Here is a 12,591-nt window from a genome sequence, read left to right on the forward strand (position 1 = left end):
CTCAGAAAGCACTTATAAGCATCATTGCATGATTTGTGTGCCAACTGTCACATGCATAACATTTGCATGCCATTATTAAGGAGAGCTAACCATAACAAAATAATTGGCTTATACTGTATAACTCTTCCTTACTTCTTTCACAATAGTTGCTAAAAAAAAACCTGATAGAAAAGTTTTATACGATATCAACCGCAAATGTACAAATAAGGTAAAATAAAAGCAAACAGGACCGAAAAATCAGCAAAATAAACATGTAGCATTATTTCCCCAAAACCAGTCTGGAAAAATAATCTTTGCATCTGCATGTGATTGGGTTCGTGATCATGCTCAGGCGGCCCCTGGGTTTGGGCGGGAAAAATGGTCGGAGGCATCTCAGAAGTTTGAACAGTCTTCTTTTTATTATTCAACAAACTCAACTCGACAGATTCAAAAGGATCCATCAAACTTAACTCTGGCAATATTCTGTAACTTTTAACTTTAACATCTGGAGTTATCAAATCACTTCTTACAGAGGGGCCGGACCAAACCACTCTCTGTCTGTTATCGGCCTCAGCGGGGTACTCCTCATGGCACAGGCTGTCCCACAGCAGGGGTGTCTCGCCCAGTCCCCCTCGCACGGTTGGTGGGGAAAAGAGGGACTGGGACGGATCACCCTCCTCCCCCCATGCTGATTGTGTGGGTACACAACCACGGTCCATTCCAGAGGCTCAAGATCTTCCCCCTTCATGTGGTAATCCTTCGGGTCAGGCAGCAACCCACCTCCAAGCTGGAGATTCGGAAAGTCCTTCAACAGTCCATGCCATTCTCCAAATTCGCCACTCAGCTTGGTCTGTACCGCACGATCCTTCCTCTCAGGTATTTCCCCACCGGTCACAATTCTGAATTCCCGCGCATTTGTTTCCTCACTTATAACCTCCTCCCACACAATTAGATCTTGCTCCTCTCCTTTATCCTCTGCTAGACACACCTCCAATGACCCCTTCCACGCCGTATCACTTTGCTCTATTTCCACTAACACTCCCACCACGCAACCTTGACTCTCCTCTGGCTTCTGCTCTATAGAGGATGGCACACTGGCCTTCTTGCCTTCACACTGCATCAAACTAAAAAGGGCACAGATAAGGCCAGTTAGATAGCCTCTTAACCTAGATACATTTCTATCCTAGCCAGTTGCATGGCTAATGGAGAGAATCCTTGCTTCCTGCCTAGATCATCCCTTTAGGATGATTCACAAGTCCACTCCATTGTCAGAGGGGATGATGGAGGTCTATGGTGGGTGTGGGTGTGTCATAGATCCACATGATCTTAAGACTTCCCCTTCTCCCAATATGCCCCCAAACAGGTATGTGAACAATGACAGATGGGAAGCATATGCTAAAGAAAAATAGGGTGTGTGTGAAATTGGTGGATGAAATCAGTACCAAAATTACATTATCTCATACTCTTGCTATTACCCATGTATAGCCGTGCACTCTCCTTCTAGTCTCTCATATCATGATCCTCACTAATATTTTTGCCCCCAAAATTGCCCCATTTTGTCTCTGCAGCTTGAAAAATCCTTTCCAGACATTTGTGAGTTCTGTGGCAGCCCGTTGAGACACTTTCCTTCATTTGAAAGCCTGGAACAAATAGCTAAGTATGGATATGTAAGTAACAGAAAAGTACTCCTCGTGGCCTCCCTACAAAGCCAAGGAGACCACATCACCTCCAGGTAATGGCAGGACCTTGCTTTCCAGCTTTTTTGTTGCCAGCAATGCAGAGAGCTTCATGAATTCATTGTCAATGAAAAAAACCGTTATGCAAAGGAAGGACTAAAGCTGATAGACATCTCCACTAATCAGCCCCGTGGGAGCGAGGTTGAGAGGCAACAAGCAAGGGAGAGAGCTCGACAGAGGTACTGCAAGTTGTGGATATAAGCTTTCTAGGGCAGAGGAGGAAATATCTGTTTATCACAGCACAAACTTGCCCCATTCCACATGTTGCAAATTAGTTTTGTTTTGTGGTTGGATGTCTGAAAGTAAATAGAGACTTCATTTGGAAGTCTGGTTGCTTAGGCAGGGAGATTTGAAGGAAAAGAAAACACAATAGCAGGAAGTACACATTTCCCTTGATATGTGATTACCTTTCAGTTAATTATTTTCAAGAACAAATTTGTGCCTTTCAGGGGAAAGCCATAAAAATGTTTTGTAATGCAATGGCAGAGATCCTATTGCATAACTTAATGCCCGCAGAAAGGTGATGATAATCAGCAAGGGGTAGTTTTTGGTAATTATAAACTTCCTACTTTTTCCAACTCCCATATAATCTCTTCAATTGCATGGAAGCTGTGGGAGCCACAGGATGGGAAGAGGAATTCTTTCATTTCTCTAAATTGCTGCCACCTGATGACATTGCCACCAAAGGACGTGGTGGCGCTGTGGGCTAAACCGCAGAAGCCTGTGCTGCAGGGTCAGAAGATCAGCAGTTGTAAGATCAAATCCACGCGACGGAGTGAGCTCCCGTCACTTGTCCCAGCTCCTGCCAACCTAGCGGTTCGAAAGCATGCAAATGTGAGTAGATCAATAGGGACCACCTCGGTGGGAAGGTAACAGCATTTCGTGTCTAAGTCGCACTGGCCATGTGACCACGGAAGATTGTCTTCGGACAAAACGCTGGCTCTATGGCTTGGAAACGGGGATGAGCACCAACCCCTAGAGTCGAACACGACTGGACAAAAATTGTCAAGGGGAACCTTTACCTTTACCTTTACGATGACATTGCCACCAGGGGGAGGCCTTCCATAAATAAGGACTCTCACCTCCCATCCTGTGGCCTCCACAACTTCCACATGATGAAAAGGATTGCATTGGAGTTGTAAAAACTATTGGACAGAAGTAGATAGATAACTACAATTGCCACTGGCTAATGACATTATCAGCCTTCTGCTGGCATATTTGCACCAACAGGATTTCAGCTAATTAATAGGAGATAACTACTTAGTAGACTTTTGGTCTAGATGGGAGGGATAGAATTCAATCAATCAATCAATCAATCAATCAATCAATCAATCAATCAATCAAATAAATAAATAAATAAATAAATAAATGTAAAGTAGTTTAAAAATAGTAATTTTAGTGATTTAAAATGTTCTTTCTGGAGGACATGGTAGTTTCTTGTCTTGTGTGAAAAAGGTTATGGAGGAAAACTTAGTGAGGTTGTGGAATTGCTTGTAAATGGATTTTGGATCCTGAGCTCAGTTAACTTAGCACAAAAGGCCTCATAAGATTCTAGAGAGATTTGATTGCTGGTAGCACCGATAATTTCAGGGGAAAGAGTGGGATGGGGATCACTAATTCAAGAAACTTTACTTATTTTCAGTTTCTAGTCTCTGAATCTGAGTTTTCCTATTAACTCAGAAACTCTTACCCAGCTTCTTAAGGATTAATTAAAAGTTATAAGAAGTGATGGCTTTGGTATTACAGAAAAAGATACGGCTGAGATAGATATACAGGGGTATTTGATACCCAGAAGGTGCTTTTTTGTGGTAGTGGCTACCTGAGCAGTTACCTATGTTATGTCTCCAAAAGCATCTAAACCTTAGCTTCAGTATAGGGAATACATATCATCTATGTTTTGATTTTGCAGAATGAAGGAGAGACAAATGACAAGGCAGCTTACCTTTGTACCGGACCATGAAAAGGAGTTCTTTCCAATACATGGTGCAGATTGTGAGTGCAATTTTATTCTGTTGATGTAATAGACAGTGGCCAGAATCTGATTGCTGATTTATGCTTGTGGGTAGCTTAGAGAGAAGGGTACCTGTCTGTAGAGCCAGAGACTGAGAAGATTAATTCCCCACTCTACCTCCCAGGAGAAGAGGCAGCTTGTATAGCCTTGGGAAAACCACGTCTGAGTACTTTATATCTAGACAACCATTGGAAAGTGTCACCATAAGTTGGAATTGACTTTATCCAAATCTCCCAGTAATGACCACTGCTTAGGATTGACTTTAGCTGAGTGAACAGATGACTGTGCAAGCAGATATTATTTTAAATAGAGATCACCTACTACACCACATAATAGGTAACACAATATATAAATCAGTAATAGATCTTAGACCATTAAGTTTAAAAATTAATTAGATAAGGTTAAATATTAGAAACTGAGAAATTAACTCAATGTTTTTCTATGTTGGGAACCAGACGTATGCAAAATTGAATTTTTGACTGCGATTCCCAGACTTCCCCAAACCGTTTTGGGGATGGAAGTCTGGGAGTTGTTCAGAAACACAAATTTTTGCATCTTTATTGGGAACCATCATAGGATATATTTTTTTTCTTTAAAAGAATAATTCATTTGAAGTATAGTTCTGGAGCTTTTCCTATACACTGAATGGCCAGAGAGACAAACAAGTGGGTCCTAGGGCAAACAACGCCTAAACTATCTCTAGAGGCAAAAATGATGAAGCTGAGGTTGTTATATTTTGAACACCTTATGAGAAGGCAAGATTCTCTAGAAAGAACAATAATTCTGGGAAAGGTTGAAGGCAGCAGGAAAAGAGGAAGACTGACTATGAAATGGGCTGACTCCCTAAAGAAACCACAGGCTTGAGTTTACAAGAGCTGTGCAGGTCTCTTGAGGAGAGGACATTTTGAAGATTGATCATTCATAGGGTCGCCATAAGTTAGAGGTGACTTGACAGCACATAACAACAACATTGGGAACCATTACTCTATAGAAAGTCAATTGGTGATTCCTAACTATACAGTACTTTTTGGACATTGTCTAGCCGGGTTTTGGTGGTGGCCAGAGGTGCTTTTGCAGTTAAACCTAGTGGGCAAGCTGTGGCCATTCCTGGAGAAGTCTGACCTAGTCACAGTGACAAATGCTTTAGTTGCATCCTGTCTGGATTATTGTTATGCATGTAATAGTATGTACATGGCTGCCTTTTGAAACTGCTCAGAAACCTCAGTGGGTTCAAAATGCTGCAACTAGATTGTTAACCTGGGCTAGTTACAGATATCAGATAAACCCCTTGTTCCAGCAACTCCCACCAGCTGCTGATCTCTTTCTGGGCATAATTCAAAGTGCTTGGTTTTCATCTAAAAAGGCCTAGATGGCTTGGGTCCAAGCTAGCTCAAAAACCACATCTCTCTCTCTCTATGAGCCTGCCTGGGTGGTTGAGATCATGAGGGGAGGCTTTTCTCTCAGTGCTACCACCTCTCACAGGCATGCGTGGTAGGGACATGGGAGAGGGCCTTCTCTGTTGCTGCTCCCAGACTCTGGAATTCCCTCCCACAAGAGGCCAGGCTGGTCCCATCTTTGCTGTCCTTCCAGAAGCAGGCAAATACCTTTCAGCCAGGTGTTTCCTTACTAACCGACCATCTAGAAGACAATAAATGGGTTGGTTTCTATTTTGTTGCTCTTAAATCTGTTTAAGTCATGCTTTTACCTAACATTTTTAATGTAGTGTTATTACATTTTTAAATATTTGAATTATGTACTGTTTTTTGCTTTTAATATTGTGTTTTAATGATGGAAGCCTTTTTGAATCTTTTTTTAGGAGAAACACAGGGCAAAAATATTTTAAATAAATAAAAAGCTGTGACCAAAGTTTTGATTCCTCCAGAAGTCTTTGTCAGGCTTAATGTTGAACCAAATGAAACACCTTCTGTCTCTAACTGTTGTAACCCAGACATAAAATTAACATTGTGCTGGTGCCCAACTTCACAAAAGAATTTGAATTTCTTTCCTGCCTACTACCTTTCTACAGCCTTGCATCCTTTCCCACTCCTGCAGAAGAAGTTTTTAGAATAGAAGAGAAATTGCCCTTCCTGTTTCTTTTGACAGAACCAGGTCCATCTATACCTCATGAGATAGTGGCCATAGATTGCTGAATGAGTCACACAAACATGATTTATTTAAGTCGCAGCAGATAAAAGATAGCTATCTGGATAGCTCAGTGGTTCAGGAGAGTTTGGAGAGGCAGAGGTTAGGAGTTTGATTCCCCACTGTGCCTCCTGCAAGTAGAGCCAGCCTGTGTGGCCTTGGGCAAGCTGCACAATCCCAGGGGTGGCCCCAGAAGAAGGGAATAGTAAACCACTTCTAAGTATTTTCTACCTGGAAAACCCTGAAAAGTTATAACAAGTTATTCCCTGGCTTTGCTGGCACCCATTGTTCCACAAGCACTTACACAACTGCAAGCAAAAAAACACCAGCTCCGTTATTGCTTTTTCCCCTCTGGTGTTACCTTGGGTACAGCTTACACTAGGTACAATGGTGATATTTTATTCATCCTGATAAAGGCATAGCACAATCTTGAACTGGTTACAATCCTAAATGATTAACATTACCCTTTCAAAACCTTACCTTAGTGACATTTCTTCAACAGATTGATTTTATGGAATAACATTTACTTACTAACATTCATGTTGCTTTTTATTCCTTAGACAATAAACAGTTAAGAACAGTTTCCTACTCTCTGTCCCAAGAGAGACCTTCTTTAACAGGCTGGACAAGGCTTCCTCTCCAGCTGACGGGAAGAACAGTACCAGAGGGCCAAGATACGAACTACAGTATCTCTTTCTGTGATTTCACCATTGCAGGGGGAAAGGTAAGCTATTTCTGGCATTGGAGCACCACATGCCCTTTTAGACTTTCTGTTTAGAGAATAAAAAGCATTTCCTGTAGTCTTGGTTTTATGCATGAACAGGTTTAGGAGAAGTTATGTTTTGGATTATAACACCTGCAATCACCTATCTGGCGTGGCTACTGACCTTTGAGCCTTGGCTGTGGAATTCTAAGAGCTGTCGACCAAAAAAAGTACATTTTCTATGCCTATCCTTGAATATGAGCATCAAGAAAGGAGCTAGCCACATGCTGTTTGTACATAGCACTTAAATGCTCTCTTCACAGTAATAAGCATTTACACAGCTAGCCTAATCTTGTTCAGGAAAATCCCAGGGCAAAGTCCATTTGGAGTTGAACTGCTTTCTGTAGCAGGCAACAAACTGCATTTTTGAATGCTTTATGGGTTATTTTCTGCTTTTAGAAAGAAACATTCCAGTGTAGCTCCTTCCCATATATGCTAATTTTATACAATGGTGCCTTGCTTAACGATTACCCGCTCCACGACGAATCCGCTTTACAATGAGTTTTTTGTGATCGCTATTGCCCACACATAGCTCAGTGGCAAGAAAGTTGGAGGTACAGTCTCTGGTATCTTCAATTAAATGTATCAGGTAATAAGTGATAGGAAGGACCTCTGCCTAGATGCTGAAAAGCCACTGCCAGCCAGAAAAGACGGTACTAGGCTAGAAAGACCCATAGGGAGACCTACAGTATGGTAGCTTCCTAAAGTAGCATTCCTTCTGTAATGTCTCAAAGTCTATGCATACAGTATTTGGATCCTCCACTTTTGAGCGGCCAGTTACTAGTTTTGTTATTTTCCTTCGCTGCTTCCAGAATGGCAATTCGAATGTTTGCCTACAAGATGTATAGTTTTGTCTTAGCAGGGCAAGAAAAGTGACAGTAAAACCCACTCTCAGAGTTTAGAAATATGTCTGTCTCATAATCCCCCAGCCAGTGTGGCCACCAGCCATGGTGGCTAGGAATTTGTGAGAGTTGAAGTCTAAAAACGAAATCTTTCCAAATTCTGCCTACTCTGTAGATATGGTTGGACCTACTGCTTGCTGGCTTGTCTTCTCAGAATCCTTTCGGAACTTCATATGGGGGAAGGTGCAGATGCAACTATGTCATTTGAAGCAGAACATCTGGAAGGGACAATGCAGTCAGCCAAGTTATGTGACAAAACACTGGCTTTTTGTCCCCCGTCTCTCACTTCCCTCTTCTGTGCTTGGTGATCTTGGATTCTGAATACTTATTTTGAAAAACGGTTTTGATGTGTTTTTCTCACTGTTTTCCTCCCTGTATGTGCAGTTACTGAAAAAACAATTCTTACAACAATACTACAAAAATGGTGTGAAGTTTCTTACCATGTTCCCAGATGGTACTGCACAAATATTGTATCCTTTTATGGCTGATCTTGTTCCATTTCACTGTATGGGTGGTGAAGAGCATCAGTGACATTGCCAGCATTGAAGCAGAAAAAAGGTCTTTAGGACGACAGGCAAACCTTAATTAGTGGTGGCTCTGATCCAGGAATGTGAATGTTCAAGAGATGTTCCCTCAAGCTTGGCCATTCAATCTTGGAGGGCCACAGACCACTTTGACATTCCTCCGGACACTTGAAAACTAAGCCACAAAATAACAGCCTTCAGAAGCTTGTGAAGTTTGCCATTTGTATGTTACTTCCTCGTGGGCTCTTTTGTTTTTTTAAAAAATAGCTTATCCTGAACTAATATGGCCATTGGAGGGGAAAAAATCACATTTCAGAGTCAAATTATTCCCCCAAAAGTTTTTGGGCGTGTGATTGCCATTTTGTGGAGCTTATGGGTTCAGGGATACAACCGATAAACCGTGTTACCCACTTTTCTGCTGTAATCCATCACACCATTATATTGTTCTTGGCAATGACTTCCTTTTACTTATTTACTTCCTATTTTTATAACTTATTTTTTATTCTAAAAGTACACATGCACAAAAATCATAATTCACTCAAATCACCCACTTGCCCAATGAAGTGGCAAGTGAAGCAGTCATAGGAACCTTATCTATACACAGCTATCCATCTGGAAATCTGGCAATTATGGTTGTACAAAAGAACACGGATGCAGGGTACATTTGTATCGTTCAAGAAGACAAGCCTGAGAATGCTGAAATCCAAGCCGTGTTTGAGTCCTGTGGTAATAGTACTTGCTATCATCCAAATGGGAACGTATGGTAAGTTCATTTAACGTAGAGGGTGTGGGTTTTTGTTTTGTTGTTGTTGTTGTTCTCAGTTTCTAATGGATCATACATTCCATTGGGACACTGTTAGGTGATTAACTGAAATTGTAGGGAAGTTTAATCCTTCAGTCAGTTGATAAAATCTGTATGCATTTTCAATTCTTTTGAAGGTAGCATATATTTTATTTTAACTGACGCTCAGCTGTCACAGCAGCAGGGATCTTGGAAGCCATGTTCTCACCCATGCTGCAGAAAAGGAGAAATGCTGCTTCTGAGATGATGCCTTTCTTTTTCAGTTTTCTGTTATTTGTTTAAAAGGCTGTCTAAGTAATTGAAAATGATGCATTAGTCATTTAAATTGAACAACCGATTAGATCAGAGGTGGGGAATTTTTGGCCCACCAGATGTTTTCGGCTTCCAAGTCCTGTGGGCCTTTACCTTTGACATTGCTGAATGGGCTGATTGGAGATGGAAGTCCAAACATCTGAAAGGCTAAAAGTGTTCCACCTCTGAATCAGATACTGTCTCCCATAGTTTCAGTTCAGATAATGTTACAGTATATTATTTCAATAGTCATGCCTCAAAGCAGTTTGGAGAGCTTTATTAAAAAAATTCACTATGATTAGAATTGAAAGCTGTCAGTCCCAAAACCACACCCCTTCTGCACCCTTCTGTCCATTCTCTCCTCTTTCCCTTGGTGCTGTATTCTCCTTATATAGAGGTCTTGGGGGGGGATGTTATTTAGCAACTGTTTTGAGAATGTTAATTGCTCATAAAATGTCACTGCTTGTTCTTTCTGCATTTCATTGTCTTCTGACCTTACTGTTTGTAACCTTTTCCTCCATGGGTATATACACCTATAATTCAGGATAGCCATGCATCTGATGACTACAGACCCTAAAGGTTTGTACCACAGTAAGATTCCAGAATACTATGAGGCGTTGTTTTTTTTCTGCAAGACAATAATATAGTTATCACTGTCAAAATAATACTGTTGTTACATGTTTTCAAGTCATCTCGGACATATGGATGAGTGACCTCCAACATATCCTGTACTGAACAGCCCTGTTCAGCTCTTGTAAACTTACAGCTATGAATTCCTTTAGGGAGTCAATCTGTCTCCTATTTAGTCTTATTTCCTGCTGCCTTCTACTCTTTCTAGCATTATTGTCTTTTGACGTAAGTCTTGCCTTCTCATGATGTGCCCAAAGTATGACAGCACCAGTTTCACAATTTTTGCTTCCAGAGAAAGGTCAGGCTTCATGTGACTTAGAACTCACTTGTTTGTCTTCCTGGTAGTGCAGGGTATCCACAAAGAACATTGCAGCCTTCTTTTTTCAGCTACGGAGACAGCAATCTTAGGAGTTGTGTTGAATGTTTGAGCAATCAAACAACATCCTCAATGAGGCATAGTGGGCAAACAAGGCAGCAGTGATTCTGTCAAAATCAGTCCCAATGTATTACTAGTTTTTTTCTCTCTCTTGGGTTTAGTGGTACCTGGATGTGATGAGGCTTACAGACCTGGGGAGTGGGTGGGAATAGAATATACCCTTTGGAGCTCTTGTGAAGTTACTATTTTCCACATTCAGGATAAACATTACAATCCGAGGAGGCCATTATTCAGACCAAGCAGGCAACAAAGTGAAGGCATGGATCTGGCCAAACCACCTGCAGAAAAGCAACCCCAGCGTGTCGTTTAAACCGGTCTTTCTATCCTTGAACCAGAATGTCGGTGTTAGGATACTTGGACAAGACAAAATAGCCATTTCTTTTCTTGCAATGGGGAAACAAGCAAAAATCAACGTAGGAACAAAAGTAGAGGTACTTTATTTTATAGAGGTATTTTATCTTAAAGAAACTAAGGTGAGAGTTTATCTATTCAGAGCAGGACAAGAAATAATGGGGCAGTTTTGTGGGTGGACAAGAAAGCCTTTTTGGGAAAAGGGGCAGTGGAGCAGCTAACTTCAAAATACTTGAAAATGAAATTAAATTTGTCACTGACTGATTAACAGTCAAGGCTGACTGGGTTTGTGCAAGTAGATGTTATGTTCCATCACATTACTTTTGATTTAGGGTGCCTCTAGAGAGGTTTTAAAGGTATGCAAGGAGTGGTTTTGTCACTGCCACTCTCCCCCAAATGAATCTCCATGGCTGAGCAAAGATTTTAATCCAGGTCTCCGGATTCTTACTCTGGTCCAATTCTGTATCCTCTACTACATCACCCTGGCTCTCATCCAGTTAAGTATCCATTAAATAATCTTGGGGAGTATCTAAAATCCACAGAGCACTTCAAAAGCATTTATATAAATTTGGAAAATTAAGAGTTCTAGCTAATTGAAACAAATACTGTGTTTCTACTGGATATAGACACATGGGGCAAAGACATCCTTAGACAGAGAAAAATGTGTTCATTGAAAAGTAGATTTACATAAAATGAAATCTTCCAAGTTCAGAATCTCCTGATTAAAGCTAGCTTGATAGCTCAGTGAGTGGGGTTTCTGGCTGTGGAGCCAGAGGCTGGGAGTCAAATACCCCATTGTGCAACCCAGAAGAGCCAGCCTATATAGTTTTGAGCTAGCTGCACAATCCTAGAGCATCCCCAGAAGGGAATAGTAAACCACTTCTGAGTACTCTCTACGTATAAAGCTTTGAAAAAGGTTTACATAAGTCTGAATTAACGACAGTACACAATTATTATTATGAATTATTAAATAGTTCAGCCACAGTACAAGGGTTTCTTTTGCAACTTTCCTCATAAATTGCTTCTCAGTTAAGATGGTCACATATAGTTATGGTATGGATGAATTCTTCTCTTGTAGCTGGTCCTGTCATCAACTCCACAACAGAAAACTTGTATTAGCATTTTAGTTTCAAAAATTAACAATGCAATTATATACATAGCTACTAAGAGAATGTATTCAGTGGAATGTATTCTTACAGATGTTCATACAGGGATGTGCACAAATTCCACACTGTATTTTATATAAGTGATTCATATGGGTATATGGGAAAAAGAGCAAGAATGCCAGTCTTTTTTTAATGAGCAAAGACTTTAGGAAATACAAATTGTAAAGATTTTTTAAAAAACACCAGTTCAGAAGATATGTTGTGGAATGCTGATCTTCTTGAGGTTTCACAAGGGTGATACGCATATGCATGGAAGGAGATAATTTTTTAAAATACTCAAAACAAGATGATTTAAAAGAATAACCTGTGAATTGCAGAGCTAGAAGGGACCCTATGGATCATCAATTCCAGCCCCTCTTAAGTAGCACAGTGGGAAATTGAATAATGCATTTGGTGCTTCTGCAGTTTTTATGATGAATGGAACATGATACAGCCACTCTTATAAATTTATTTAATAAATATTTTTCTCAATTTTAAAAAGCCTAGTTTTGACACTGGGGGACAAAGATTGGGAAAGTGTCATATTTGTTGGGATATTATTCTGGCTTCAGGTGACACTATCCTGTCCCTCATAAATAGGTACATACTTATAATCATAGTTGTGTTATAGTCTATAATATTACCGCCTTTATAGTCTCCATGGTTTTCAAATGATAAGTATCTATGGGAACTGTCACAAGTCCTGGTTCTCTCATGAATGTTATGTTATGATACAAGACTTAAATATTTCAGATGTACACTTAATGTATGAAGTAACCCTTCATTTACACATTCTTGTTCCAATGACTTGCAGATGTGCAGAGACAAAAACTTAAAACCTTTCATCTCTTAAGAGGAATGAGAATTGCATGAATAAAA

The 12,591-nt window shown here is 40.4% G+C and overlaps 1 protein-coding gene across 1 annotated transcript in view; it reads left to right on the top strand.

Moving 5' to 3' along the window:
* The window catches only part of ERICH6 (glutamate rich 6), a 41,602-nt gene that overhangs the window by 21,738 nt on the left and 7,273 nt on the right, over positions 1 to 12,591 (top strand). Inside the window, exons 11-17 of the mRNA XM_020781843.3 lie at positions 1,548 to 1,646; positions 1,737 to 1,894; positions 3,625 to 3,707; positions 6,429 to 6,592; positions 7,918 to 8,003; positions 8,662 to 8,820; positions 10,416 to 10,647. Of these exons, the coding sequence (XP_020637502.3) occupies positions 1,548 to 1,646; positions 1,737 to 1,894; positions 3,625 to 3,707; positions 6,429 to 6,592; positions 7,918 to 8,003; positions 8,662 to 8,820; positions 10,416 to 10,647 (981 nt within the window). The remainder of the gene's footprint in view (positions 1 to 1,547; positions 1,647 to 1,736; positions 1,895 to 3,624; positions 3,708 to 6,428; positions 6,593 to 7,917; positions 8,004 to 8,661; positions 8,821 to 10,415; positions 10,648 to 12,591) is intronic.

Source organism: Pogona vitticeps, chromosome 3, assembly GCF_051106095.1.
Source record: "Pogona vitticeps strain Pit_001003342236 chromosome 3, PviZW2.1, whole genome shotgun sequence".
Taxonomy (NCBI): domain Eukaryota; kingdom Metazoa; phylum Chordata; class Lepidosauria; order Squamata; family Agamidae; genus Pogona; species Pogona vitticeps.